The following is a 15,397-nucleotide window of genomic DNA, read 5'->3' on the forward strand; positions in this document are numbered from 1 at the left end:
AAGCTGAGTCTGTCATTAGGCCACTCAGCACTGCTTTTGATGCAACAACTAGTTCAATTAAACTGCTTTATTCCTGGAAACATTGTAGAAAAGTCAAACGTTTGAGTTCTGATTCTGTTGTTATCTGGTCAATTCTGTCAAGTTGAAAATAAGCCAAACAGTGTTTTTCTGTTTTGGTTGCAGACCTCAAGTAAAGGGCGACACTCAGTCCGGATTTCAGGTCTCAGCACCATTGATTTCCGTGCTGGTTTTTCCAGAAAATCCACCATAGATTTTAAAATGACATCCAGTAGGCCAGTTCAAGGTGAGTTAAGCCAACCTTTCCAAGCAGTATAAAACCAGTACCAAACTAGTTTTTGATCATTTTGTTCATTCACATACTTATAATCTCCACTTCGTAGGTATTCCCACTCACATCCTTCTGAACACCACTGGACTTTCCCCTCCTGCTCGGCCTGACAGGCTGGAGCTCCTCACAATCACTGGCGAGGTTATCAAAACTTTGCCAATTAGGTATTACCCAGACCGACAGCCATACAACCTCTGGAACATCACAGAGTTCATCCCACCCAACGAGGCTTTCTTCCTGAGGGTCACAGGATATGACAGCCAAGGTTTTGTGTTCCAGAGAGTCTCCAGTGTTTCTTTCTCCAGCATTGTACCTGGTTAGCGATGTGCATTGTCACTCACATTTAGAAACAATATCAGTGATGGCCTGTTTGTCCTTTTACTGTTAAAGGCCATTGCCTTCTTCTTTACAACGTTTTCCTTTTAGATGCACCTAAGGTGGTAATGCCAGCCACCACTAATGGTTATTACCTCCAGAGAGGATTTATCAGATGCCAAGTAGAAAGTTTGTTACCCTTTACTCTGCGCTTCAACAGAGATGGAATGCCACTTGGAGAGGACCAGCTTTTCAGGTGACATATATACAGTCATATTAGAATATGCATAACTTTGAGGCTGATTTGTCAGAATTAACTTTTGAAAATAGTAACATTTGGGCAAGTATTAGACCTGCTTTTAATTAAGTCTGTATTTCAGTATTAAAATCATGTTTTCATTAGTTTTAAGTGACAAATCGTCTTAAAAGAAATAAATACTTGAAAACATCAGTATAAGTGTAGTTAATCTTTTAGTGAATTGAGTTACTGAAATAAATTAACTTTTCAACAGTATTCTAATTTCTTGAATATGACTATACTTCATCAAGCTGTTCATGTCCCAGTACTAACAGTTGATAATGTAAGCCTAAGCTACAAGGTTTAACCAGTCTGGAGTTGTAAATAGGTTGTCTTTTAGCTACCTTATATTTTTTAGGGATAAATTGTGTATTTACTTGTGAAAGATGTGTACTGAATTGAATGTAAAGATTTGTTGTTGTTCTTTGAACCACTAAATGAAATCTGGTTCTACCTTTGAAACATAGCTTTTGAATGTACAAAAAAATTACATCTCTCAGATCTTGTGTCAGATTTTTGCTCGAATTTCCGTCTTTCTTTATTAATTACATTAGATACATCCACTTCCTCATCCGCTGTGGGTAGAGTGTTAGACTTTTTTAGATTTTCTTTAAGCACACACTACACCATATGAAGTCTTGTGGTCAGGTGTTACAATTAGCCTACTTGTCCTGCATGGTGAATTTGGAGCTGGACCAAAATGCAGACAGGAACTTGGGAACAGCATAGTGGGTTAAAGGATTTAATGATATAAAAAGACAAAACTTGCAGCACGGTATGAGCAGAACAGGATATGGAGCACAGGTATGAAAATAGGGAGAGCAACAGAAGGATCCATCTTAGAACAATGAGAATCAGAGATCTTATATACTGAGGGAGGTGTTGAGAATGACACTGGTTACAGATGTGTCAATCAGGGACATGTGGAGCAGCTGAGGCAGAAGGTAAGCAGGGAGACTGAGGGAAGGGAGACTAATTAACACAGATAAGTTGAAGTAAGACACAAGGAAACACTTGACCAGTGAGAAGAACACATCCTAACCCAAGGGGAATAAACTAGAATACACAGGAATCAAAACACATGAATTGACTATAATGATCCTCAGATGTTTGAGTCTTGGATTTCAGTCATGGACGCAGCTGTCTTGGTTCAAGTACCAACCCCGGCGACGTGTGATGCATTTCTTCCCTTGCTCTTCACCTCACTTCCTGTCACTATTCCCACTAAAAAATCTAACAAAAAACCTACAAAATACTAAACACAAAGAAATGAACTAATGTACATGGAGAAATGAATTGAATATGACAAGACCTTAAAAACAGTAATAAAGAACTTTAAAAGCGATCCAAAAACAAATAAAAAGCTAAATCCAAACACCTTTGGATTGTGATAGTACTGGACTTAAAATGAATAAATCAGCTCGATTAGTTCATCAGAACCCACAGTATATTAAAAAAATTCAAAGACCTCTAGAAAGCCTGAACAGGTCAAACAATTTAAAGAATGTCTGGATGTTTATAAGGAAAATACAAAGAGAAGTGGTGGTTTAAAATTTGTGCAAAGTACTGTATGTAAGAGTTGGTATGGTAAAGCAGTAATGATATGACTTATTTCCATTCCCTCATTTTCACACCATTAAATCACACAGGATTATTATGAGCTCAAAAAAAATGTTTTTAAGAGAATCGAACAAACCTAACAGTGTTCTTCAATTTAATATCAGTACCAATCTTTGTGACTATTAATTCCAGTGAATCGGATAGTGCATCATGGGAAATTGAAAAGATCACTCTGAAGGATGAGGGCTACTACGAATGCATTGCAATTAGCAGCGCTGGAACAGGACAAGCTCGTACCTTCCTGGATGTCTCAGGTAAGTAAACACTCCCCAAATTCTCCCAATGATATAGATACAGTGTTTCACCAGTTCATTTACCCGTTATAATATAGCCATGTGTAAATGTAAATTAATTACCGGTAAACTTGAAACCTGTTTTGTATCGATGAATCAATGCATTTCTATGTCAGACTAAACAGGCAGTGATGTTGACTTTTTGTAGCAATGTAGTTTTTCACTTAGGATTCCTTACAGACTAGCATGCTAGTATCTGTTTGCAAACATAATAATTTTTGATATGTCTCTTGGCAGGGCCAGACAATAAGAATTTTTACCTTTACCTGTTTTGTTTAAAATCAATTGGCATGACTGTTACATTTTCTGACAATTATAAAATTAGGTAAAAATAAAACTTATACTATTTTGTTTTTTTATTTTGAGTGCGTTGAAGGTCAGAGGTTAATACATAAATTCTGCTGCCAGAGCTATGTCTAAATTGTCTCTGTGCCAGAGCCAAAGTCTTTATCTTTTTTATTTTTATTTTATCCATCAGTTTAAAAGTTCAGCATGCGATAAAATGGACAATATTTAAAATCTGAAAGCAAAACAGTTTTTTTTTATACAGATGACAACATAAGATAGGGGAAAGGAGAGAGACAGTTTTATGAAGAAAATAGCCTAATATCTGCAGCTCTTTCATTTGATAGTTTTAGTGTTGTGTGGTGAGTTTTTACCTAATTTTATTTACAGATTGAATGCACTATATAGAAATACACATAGCCATTTTTTTTCAGTGTCTTACATTAAATCATACTCAACTTTTCCAGTTTTATGTGAATTATGATTACCAAAACTATTTCTATTTGTTAAGTACCAGAGAAGGTAGATCTTTTACATCATGGGAAAATAAAATCTAAAAATTACTTAAATTATCAGAAGAAATTGTGGAGCTAACACAATGGTGTGAAAAGTGAATATCAACTCCAGAACATACCTTCTGATGATGCTGGTTGAAGCTGGTAAGAGAGTGTTGTGATCCACAGCCAATATAAATAATTTTGGTCATTCCAAATAACCTAAAATTGGAAACGTTTAGGATTTGGGCTGAGAAATCTGAAATCTGAATTACAAACCTGTTATTTGGTGTAATATGAAAACACACACCAGACCCCAACAACAACAAAAAAAATTCAAACTTTTTGTTTAATGTTTCTAAAGTCTACAGATATTTATGCAAAGCAAAGTCCTATTATGCAAGTGGCGTTTAGGTGTTGTGTATTTTAAATGCTTTTTGAAATAGCTTAAGATGGAACTTGAAGTATTTAATACACAAATAAATAACCATAACATTTAAAGAACAAAAATCACTATACAGCACTTAACATTTAACCCAGGGTACACAGTTGACTTGTGTAGGCAGCCTGTACAACAGGAAAGGTTTGAAGACATGTAGAGCTGAATGTCATCAGCATAGAAGGACATGTCTGAAAAAGATGTAGGAAGTATATCAATAATAGCAGATCCAGAATTGAACCTTGTAAAAGCCCCACAGTTGAGAGAGGCTATGTTGGGGTCAAATCTTCTTGCCCTATATGATAAGAGAATATGTTTCTTTGACAATTTAATATCCAAATGAAATAACTTCAACATTTACTTTACTCTCTAGAGCCTCCTCCTGCCATCACTGTTGAACAAAATGTTACTGTCTCCCCTGGCACTCATGCTGTCCTCACCTGCCACGTCGTTAGCACTGTTGGCTTCAACCTCACCTGGCTGCGAGGGGGCGACGATGCCCGCCTGGACCCACGGGTGAACATCCTTGCCAACCTTTCGCTCCAGGTGTCCAAAGTGACGCCGGATGATTCGGGCTGGTATGAGTGCATTGCTGGAAATGAAGGAGGAAACACTGCAGATCGGATATATCTCATAGTACAAGGTGAAAATTGTGTGTTTGGATCAACAAATGTGTATGTGTCCTTGATTGATTGGTGCTGATTTGTGTGCTTTTATTTGTGTGTGACTCAGTGATTTACAACTCTTGAGTGATTTACAACAAACACTGTCGTCTTTCCAGATGTATAATTCTTTCATAAGTGGCCCTTTATCACCCCTATAGTTTGAACCTGATGATTTTTTTCAGAGGTGTGAAAAGAAATTATGCTCCACTCCCAGAAAGATCCTTCATAGAACTTTCCATCTCAGAAATATTGTTATTGCCTGACCTTAGACACTTCCCTGACAATAAATCAGATGCACTTTGCGGCAGATTATCTCCAATTATCAAACATCCCCAGCCAGATCCAATAAAAAGGAATTAAGAAAGTATACAACACAAATAACTTTGTTGTACTTGATTCAGTTTGTTTAAAACCATACTGTTTTTGCTTTGCCTTTCAACTACAAGTCAGGCAGCGTAACAGAAGGAACCAGTAATGAACAATGAAGACTAGAGAGCTTATATACTTAGGGAAGGGAGAAGAATGGCATTGAATTCAACAACTATTGTCGAGAGCAAAACAAGGAAACTGAGACAAGGTAAATAAAAAATTGATAATACACAGAAATCTGAAAAAGGATCTACAAAAAAAAAAAAAAAGAAAAGGCATAATACTAACATAAGAGAACAAACCAACATTGCACAGAAGGAAGAGCCTTATAAAAATAATGAACACAGAAATAAACTAATTACGGCAAGACATTTCTAACAATAATAAAGAATTAAATGACAGGACCTAAACAATAACAAAGAACTCAGAAGTGATCCAAAACACAAACACAAATGAAAACCAAAGCCCAACACCCAAGGATCATGACAGATGGGGAATGTTGAGTTATTAACAGATTCAGAAAGTCTGGTTTCTAATCTTTACAATAATGTTGAGCACATCAACATCTGAAAATATTTAAAAAGATGTGGCCATGTGTGAATCCAAATTTTTCACAAAACGTGTTTGTGACGGATTGGAGTGGTGTGTGTCTGACTGTTTGCAGTACCTAACATAAACCTACCCTCTCCCAAAATGGCGCTGCAGTTCTTTGCTTTCTCCAGAACCTAGGTATAGAGAGCTTGTGATATCTTACATTGTAGCTCTTCTGCTACAACCTCAAAGTATTCTTTACATAAATGCACAGAAACAGTCAATATTTAGCTATTGTAAAATGCTTTTTAACTGATCCATTTTCATTCAGTGGTCAAAACACGTACCTCTTCCTAAAGCAGCTGTGTTGGTAATAAAAAATACCCTGACCAAGAATGTTCCCCCAAAAGAACCCAAATTCAAATATACTGCTTACCTTTTAAAATACTATACTGGTATTTAAAACCTGGAGTGATTTAGTAGAGTGGACTTAACGCTCTTTTCAAGCTCAATTCAATTCAATTCAGTTTATTTATATAGCGCCAATTCACAACACATTTTCTCTCAAGGCACTTCACAACAGTCAGGTACATACATTCCAATTAGTCCTAATCATTGAACAGTGCAGTCAGATTCAGTTATTTATTCAAATTGGATAAAAAGTTTTCTATCTAAGGAAATCCAGCAGATTGCATCCAGTCAGAGACTTGCAGCATTCACTCCTCCTGGATGAGCATGTAGCGACAGTGGACAGTCCCTGGCGTTGACTGTGCAGCAATCCCTCATACTGAGCATGCATGTAGTGACAGTGGAGAGGAAAAACTCCCTTTTAACAACAAGAAACCTCCAGCAGAACCAGGCTCAGTGTGAGCAAGTTTAATTTTGAATTTTCTATTTACCACCACGGGCCAGTCAGAGACATCTATAGGGTGGGACATGGCCGTAAAATTCCCTTTTTGTCAGGATGTGCCATTTTGGGTTTTGTGTTTGTTTATTTTCTCAGTTAGGTGTTTCTATTCCTTTGGGTTTAGTAGTTATGTCTGTTTATCCCTTCTGTCATCCGGATAGTTTTGTTCTCTCTCCTGCCCCTTAGTTTTGTTAGTTCTTCCTCCTGGCCTTAGACTCCTTTGTGTTATTATTTACCCAGTTACTTGTTCTCCTGAATATTAGTCTTTCCCCAGCCATGCTTTACTGTATAGTTCCCTCTCGGTTAGTTTTCATAGTAATGGTTCTCTTCGTTTATCCCTCATGTTTTAGTTCCTGTCAGTCAGGTATATTCTGTTATTCTGTAATTTCCCTGTTCCTCCCAGTGTTAGTGTTAGTTTCCCCTCCTGTCTCTGCGTTTCCTAGCTCCAGTCACCACAGTACGTCCATTACCCCAGTTCCCTTCACCAGACCAGCACACCTGTAAGCATTCATCTGATTAACTACTCCTCTCGTTCCCATTGTTTCACCATTCACCTTCTCTGTATATAAGCTTACTGGTTTCATTTGTTCCCCATTGCCTCGTTCTGCTAGATACCTGCTATTCACCTGTTATGCTCCTGCATTATTCCTAGAATCGCCGTCAGCCTAGTTCCTGTTCAGCTCTTGTAAGTTCCGTATATCTTGTTAACTGCTTCCTGAACTCCTGGCAGAGTATCCTGCGCTGTTCAAGCCTGTCTAGTAAATTATGGATCAAAACCTTACCTTCTGGCTCCCGAGTATCTCCCTGCAAGCTGGTCCAACCCAAACCCACTCCCTGACACTTTTATCTCTTAGTATGATTCTTTTTTTTTTTACCTTAACTTGACAAGTTCATGTAACCTTTTTTCGAGCAAACCTTTGTTCCTTCAATTTTAACCTGTTTATATGTATTTAAAAAGTGACTTCCAAAAGAGTTTCAGTGATGTATTGCACACCCCCGGTAAACCCCCCTCACTCCAGACCCCGACCCAAACTGCACAGAACTCTCCGATCTCCTCACTGAGCCCGCTTTTTGCTTTACTGGACTCTGATAACATGAAAGGAGCTCTTAAAATCGGGAGCCAAATGGCTCTGACATCTTCTCCATTCAACAACCCGTGGCCAAGGCCCTGGTACTAAACCAACATCTTTCAAATGCCGCAGAGCCCCACCACCTTCTAATCTATCTCCTCCTAATCAGGACCTTCAAATCACTTCTCTGTGATACAGTCTGGGCCACAGTGGTAACTATCAGAAATGAGCATGTCCAGGAAAAACTTGGACCCCTAATAGGAGATAGTTGTAAAATCTCTGTGCTTATACGTGACAGAAAGAGCAAAGCCAAAAGGATAAGAGACAGTAATAAACAATCAACAAAAGCCATAAACTGTCAGGTACATCCAGACACAGAGTTAATATCAGCCACTATAAACTGGCTTTATGGAACAATAGATCTCGGTCAGGAAAATAATTTTTAATCAATGACTTCATTACTGACCACGATCTTGATGTTATGTTTTTAACAGAAACATGGTTACATAAATTTAATGAAGCTCCCATTCTGATAGAGTCGACGCCTCCGAACTACAATTTTTTGTGTGAGAGCAGACAGCAAAGAAAAGGTGGAGGGGGGGCCACTTTGTTTAAAGATTTATTAGAATGAAAAAAAGTATTTCTGGGAAAATTTGACTCTTTTGAATATTTGGCTCTCCAGGTAAATAGCCCGGTCCAAACCATGTTCTTGAATATTTACAGGCTTCCTACGTCCAAAACAAACTTTTTGAGTGATTTTGATGAGCTTTTATTTGTGATATGTGTTGATTATGACTGTTGAATTATTGTGGGAGACTTCAACATTCACATGGACAATCCTGAAGACAGAAGTGCAATAGATTTATGTGACACTCTTGGTTTGACTCAACATGTTAAACAGCAAACACACAAACAGGGACATATTTTGGACTGGATCATCACTAAGGGTCTAAACATTTCCAAGGTGTCTGTAACTGATGTTGCTCTATCTGACCACTTTTCTATTATTTTTGAAAGCATCATCTGCAATGACTCAGTTTGCCAAAGAGACATGATAAGAAAACGCATCTTTAAAGACGGTGCTGCTGAAACCTTTAACCAGATTTACTCTTCTACCTCCACTTTGCCCTGTAACACGGTAGATGAGTTGGTAGATAACTTTCATTCTGAAATCTCGGACATCATAAAGTGAAAGTCGTTTCTGGGAAGAAGATGTCTCCGTGGAGAAGTGCTCCACCAGTCAGAAGTGAAAAAAAGGAGTGTCGAAAAGCTGAATGCAGGTGGAAAAAGACTGGACTCCAGGTTCACTATATTATCTATAAAGAGAGACTATACAGATATAACCTACAACTGAAAAATGCAAGGGAATCCTTCTTTTCTGAGATCATCAGCAAAAACATTAACAATGCTCGTGCATTATTTGCCACGGTCGACAGATTAACAAACCCTCCTGTAACTGTAGCATCTGAACTCTACTCTACCAGGGCCTGCAATGAATTTGCTAAATTCTTTACTGAAAAAACTCAAAAGATCAGAGAGGCAGTCAGCACATCCACATCAACTCCAGTACCAATGTTGTCTCCAACTAGAACTGATTTTAACAAAATTTCCCAATTTCACCAAATAAACTACAAAAACTTAGAAGAAATTGGACACCAACTAACCTCTTCTTCCTGCTGTCTCGATGTTTTACCCACAGATTTCCTTAAGAAAGCTTTGCCTGTAATAACATCGGATTTAACACAAATAATAAATGCGTCCCTTTTGTCAAGTGTTTTCTACCAGGCCCTGAAAACAGCAATTATCAAACCTCTATTGAAAAAGAGCAACTTGGACAAGCTGCTACTACAGAACTACAGGCCTATATCAAACCTCCCCTTCATCAGTAAGATTATTGAAAAAGTTGTGTTTCAACAGTTAAACAACTTCCTAACAACGACCAACCGCTTCGATGTCTTCCAGTCAGGCTTCCTGCTCACCACAGTACAGAGACTGCTCTTGTCAAAGTGTTCAATGACATCTGTATAAATGCAGACTGTGAAAGAACCACAGTGCTGGTGTTATTGGACATTAGAGCAGCATTCGACACTGTTGATCACTCCATTTTATTAGAGCGCCTGGAAAACTGGGTCTGCCTTTCTGGTACAGCACTCAACTGGTTTAAATCCTACTTGAAGGTCAGGGACTTTTTTATGTCAGTAGGTAACTTTACATCAGAGAGCACAAAAATCACATGTGGCGTTCCCCAAGGGTCCATCTTAGGGCCCCTTTTATTCAATATCTACATGCTCCCCCTAACTCGGAGGTTAATAAACAACAATGTAAGTTATCATAACTATGCAGACGCCACACAGCTATACGTTACGATGTCACCAGGTGACTATGAACCCATTCAAGCGCTGGGTAAATGCTTAGAAGAAATCAATGCATGGATGGGCCAAAAGTTTCTTCAGCTGAATCAAAACAAAACTGAAGTAATTATCTTTGGACCAAAGGAAGAGCCTTTAAAAGCTAGCACACAGCTTCAGTTAATACAGCTAGAAACCACCAGTCAGGCTCGAAACCTGGGTGTAGAGATGGACTCAGACCTGAACCTTCGGAGGCACATAAAGACAGTAACAAGGTCGGCCTTCTATCACCTAAAGAACATCTCCAGGATTAAAGGACTAATGTCTCAGCAGGACCTTCAAAAACTAATTCATGGGTTCATCTTTAGTAGAATTGATTACTACATCGGTGTCTTCACAGGTCTGCCTAAAAAGTCGATCAGACAGCTGCAGTTGATCCAGAACGCTGCTGCCCGCGTCCTCACTAGAACTAAGAAAGTGGAGCACATCACACCGGTTCTAAAGTCCCTACACTGGCTCCCTGTAGCTCAGAGAATAGACTTTAAAATACTTCTGTTAGTCTATAAATCACTGAATGGCTTAGCACCAAAATACATTACAGACTTGTTGTCAGTGTATCAAACACCCAGACCTCTCAGGTCTTCTGGCTCAAATCTATTCTGCACACCCAGAACCAGAACCAAACATGGAGAAGCAGCTTTTAGTTCTTATGCTCCACTAATCTGGAATAAACTGCCAGAAAACTGTAAAAGCGCCGCAACCCTAAGTTGCTTTAAATCAAGATTAAAAACATATTTGTTAAGAGTTGCCTTTGAATGTGTTATCTAAACATTATTAGTTACGTTTTCAGTCCAATTTTCCTTTCATTTCCGTATCCATCCTTCTATTCTCTTTATTTTTATTTGTTTTTAAATTACCTCTGTTGTTTGATTTTCTGTATCATTGTAATGTTTTTCCTTATGTACAGCGCCTTGAGTGCCTTGTTGCTGAAAAGCGCTATATAAATAAACTTGACTTGACTTGACAACTGTAACACACTGTCCTTCAAGGATTTCATCCTTTATCGCTTCAACTCTGCAATTATTTCTTGTCATTCAGTCACAGTCATCTTTGTTAGACCACATTATTATATAATCTGTGAACCTTAGTTCTTTACGTCATCTGTTTACCTTTGTAAAGCAGCTGTTAGCATGCCCTAGGTCCTTTTTAATTACTCCGGTAAGTAATATCCTTGTCATTAACCTTGCTTTGAAGTAAGTCAGGTTGACACACATCTGGAAGACCCAGAGAGTGTTTCTGCTCCAAATGGGTGAAATCAGCCAACCTTTAGGAAGAGAACGGGAATGTCAAGCCATCACACTGTTCTTAAAAGAGATGGATTCTGTTTCCCAGAGATTAATTTGTGTGAATGAACAACAGTCAGTTGTGTCAATTGTGTCAGTTGTTGTGATATTCAAACATTATTTTCTGAATAAGACAGACTAAAAGGATTACATCATGAGAACAAAATGACAGAGACTTGATGGGGTCGAGATGAAGGTGATGGAATATAAGTTAAAAGATCAGAGTATAAGAAAAAGATTGCTTAATACAAACTTCTTCCTGACATATTCGTAAAGGTGCTAAAAATGCTCTCAGATACTGTCTAGTTTCTGAAGTGTTCCCTTCAACATCAGGCCAGAATAACCCACTGATAAGGACACCTTAGTGTAAAGAAGGCTTGGATAACACACATTTCAGGCTTTACAGCTGCTTTTTAACAGTTTATTTAGCCAATTTTGTGTTCTAAAGATGCCACAACATGAAGATCCATATGTTAACAAGCATGAAGCATTTTCAAGTATATTCAGTTTTAGAGCTATGTTCTGAGGTGAGACAATACACTCAAATGGGTTTAAGTAACAAGAAGAGATTAGAAAAAACAAGTTTTCATGTTTTTTAGTAAACAAATAAATCAAATCAAGTTTTACTTTTCTGAGTATCGTAGACACACCCATTACTTCAGTTAAAACTACATGTCCTCTTAGGTATGTCTGTACCAGCCTTCCAGAACTAGACACTCAATTGTTACCCATTCTTATTTGCTAAATATTCTAAGCTCAGTCGGAGTGGATGAAAAACATCAGAGAACATTGGTTTTAATTAAGTTTTAATTATTCTAGATGAATATAGGTCGGAACTTTGACTAGGACATGCAAACACTTGCCTTTTTCATCCTTTGATCTACACCATATTGTCGTACTGGAATGTAGAACAATAACACTATCCCAACTTTAAGTCTTTTGCAACTTCTAAGAGTTTTTCTTTCAGGACTGCTAAAAAGTTCAGTTTTGGTGTCATCTGACCAGAACACCCTTTTCCACCTTTTTGCTTTTTCCCTTACTTGACTTGTAGCAAACTAGATTTCGTAAATGGCTTTCTTCTTGCCACTTTTCCACAAAGGCCGGCTTCTTGAAGGATTCTCCTCTCAGGCCTGTGGATCTATGCAGTCCAATACAATTACAATACAGTTACAATGGGCATCTGGGCTGTGTCTGTGATTAACTCTCTCCCCAGTCTTTCAGTTTAGGTTGACGGCCATGTCTTGGTAGGTTTGCGATTGTGCTATCCTTTTCCAATTTTCACACTATTGGTTTAACAGTGCTCAGTAAGGTGTTTAAAGCCTGGGATGTTGTTTTAAAAAGTAACCTTGCTTTAAACATGTTCACAATTAGTTCTTAACCTGTCTGTTGCGTTCCTTCGTCTTCATCATGCGTTTTTGGAGTGTATAGTTGTTTTATTGCACCATCTGTTATATCTGCATATGTTTCAAAATTCAGTGACTGAATTTAAAGCACCAGTGTAAAATACTTTCCTTCATAACTAATCCACTTTACAGATTGTTTTGTTTTACCCCTTTTGATTTATAATATATCCAATAAAAGACTGTGCTAAAGAGAGAATAAAACCTGAAAAGATATCAAAGTATCTAAATGTTGTGCAAGGTTCTTTCTCAATTAAATTTGTTCTCAGCTTGTTTGATGAACACGCTTTAGAGCTCTGTGCATTGAGAATATTCCCACCATCATTCTTCTGCAACAGACACTGGAGATAAAACTGTTAGTGAGAATATAATAGCCAAAACACATCCTTGAAGAGAATGTTTCCTAATCATGGATCACTCTGAAGGTATATAGAGACAGTTCCAGATTCTCCGGATTCCACATTGTTTTCTGTTTTAGTAGAAGAAACTGGGAAGAAATACGTGCTGTGAAATAATAGTAGTGGCCTTAGCAGTCATGCCTCCTCTTGCTACACTGGTCATAAAGTTTTAGTCTCTGCTCCATCATGTAACTGGAACTAAATTCGCTGTGTAAGGGAAGAAACCTTGTTCCTACATGGAAATGTGTTTAAGACCTTTCACTGATCTTCCCAAGAGCATAAACTAACTCCAGTCTTTCGATACACAAGTTTTATTATTTCTACAAACCCTGCTTCTCCCGCACTGTAACTAACCTGCCTGAAATGGATGGTTTTATTAAATTTACTGAATAATTAAAACATTTGCTGTTGTTGTTGTTTCAGAGGTACCCAGGGTTTCAGTAGAGCCACAAAATCAGACCTTCATGATGGGAGATGAAGTAAGGATTAGGTGTTCAGCAAGTGGCTATCCTCCACCCCGTCTGGTTTGGACACACAACGACATGTTCATTATGGCGTCCAACAGGTAGTCTTTCACCATAATACCATAAAGTTTTATTATTTCTACATTTCAGGTAGTTTTTGAATAAAAATGTTTTATCCAAACTGTTGCAAGTGGCGTTTTTTGTGTTTTGCATGTTCACCCCTAAAAGTTCAGTTCACACAGGTTAAAATTGAGGTAGTTCTTGTTCTTCCATCTATTTTAATATAAATAGTGATGTCCTAATTACTGCATATTTTTTAAGATTTGTTTTTGCATCACTAGTGGCCTTTATTTTTTGACACTAGGCAAACATGGAGCAAATGTCACCAGAGTCAGGACTTGAACCCAGGACTGCTGCATTGAAGACAAAAAACCTTAAACCCCTACCCCACCAGCGCTGCTCCCATTGTAGCAGCATTTTGATTATGACGGCTCATTTAGACTTCTGCCATGCACTTTCTGTTGGACTCAGTCAAAAGTCTTTATTCGACCTCAGTTGGTTTTGAATGCTACTTTTTGGCTTTTAACCATACAAAAAAGCCAGATCACATTATTCCAGTTCACTGGCATCCAGTTTGCCTTGGAATTAATTTTAAAATGTTTTTATTAGTACTTAAATGTATTCATTGCCTTGCCTCATAGTATCTGTCTGCTTCAGCTGTACATTCCCTCACGCTCTCCCCTGTCACCTGATCAGTAGTTGTTAGTTGTCCTGAAGGCAAAGAGGAAGCTGAGAGGTGCATTTTTAGTTGCCGGTCCAAAACTGTGGAATAATTTATCTTTGTACATCAGATAATTTAAGTATCTCAATGTTTTTAAGTCGTCTCTAAAAATTTATTTTTTGTCATTGGTTTTTAAGAGCTTTTTTGCAGTGCTAGTTGCCTTTATTTTCTTTTGGCAGCAGTTAGGCAGGAAATGGGGCAGAGAGAGAGAGGGGAAGACATGCAGCAAATGTTACCCAGGATGGGACTTAAACCTGCAAGTGCTACATCAAAGACTAAAGCCTCTATACAGGTCCTTCTCAAAATATTAAGCATATTGTGATAAAGTTCATTATTTTCCATAATGTTATGATGAAAATTTAACATTCATATATTTTAGATTCATTGCACACTAACTGAAATATTTCAGGTCTTTTATTGTCTTAATACGGATGATTTTGGCATACAGCTCATGAAAACCCAAAATTCCTATCTCACAAAATTAGCATATTTCATCCGACCAATAAAAGAAAAGTGTTTTTAATACAAAAAACGTCAACCTTCAAATAATCATATACAGTTATGCACTCAATACTTGGTCGGAAATCCTTTTGCAGAAATGACTGCTTCAATGCGGCGTGGCATGGAGGCAATCAGCCTGTGGCACTGCTGAGGTCTTATGGAGGCCCAGGATGCTTCGATAGCGGCCTTTAGCTCATCCAGAGTGTTGGGTCTTGAGTCTCTCAACGTTCTCTTCACAATATCCCACAGATTCTCTATGGGGTTCAGGTCAGGAGAGTTGGCAGGCCAATTGAGCACAGTGATACCATGGTCAGTAAACCATTTAGCCAGTGGTTTTGGCACTGTGAGCAGGTGCCAGGTCGTGCTGAAAAATGAAATCTTCATCTCCATAAAGCTTTTCAGCAGATGGAAGCATGAAGTGCTCCAAAATCTCCTGATAGCTAGCTGCATTGACCCTGCCCTTGATAAAACACAGTGGACCAACACCAGCAGCTGACACGGCACCCCAGACCATCACTGACTGTGGG

The 15,397-nt window shown here is 38.2% G+C and overlaps 1 protein-coding gene across 1 annotated transcript in view; it reads left to right on the plus strand.

Annotated features, from left to right (window-relative positions):
- The window catches only part of hmcn1 (hemicentin 1), a 142,618-nt gene that overhangs the window by 33,967 nt on the left and 93,254 nt on the right, over window positions 1-15,397 (plus strand). The window contains exons 7-12 of the mRNA XM_047374373.1: window positions 184-304; window positions 402-665; window positions 776-920; window positions 2,715-2,836; window positions 4,467-4,736; window positions 13,548-13,689. Coding sequence (XP_047230329.1) covers window positions 184-304; window positions 402-665; window positions 776-920; window positions 2,715-2,836; window positions 4,467-4,736; window positions 13,548-13,689 — 1,064 coding nt within the window. The remainder of the gene's footprint in view (window positions 1-183; window positions 305-401; window positions 666-775; window positions 921-2,714; window positions 2,837-4,466; window positions 4,737-13,547; window positions 13,690-15,397) is intronic.

This window comes from Girardinichthys multiradiatus, chromosome 9 (genome assembly GCF_021462225.1).
Source record: "Girardinichthys multiradiatus isolate DD_20200921_A chromosome 9, DD_fGirMul_XY1, whole genome shotgun sequence".
Classification (NCBI taxonomy): Eukaryota; Metazoa; Chordata; class Actinopteri; order Cyprinodontiformes; family Goodeidae; genus Girardinichthys; species Girardinichthys multiradiatus.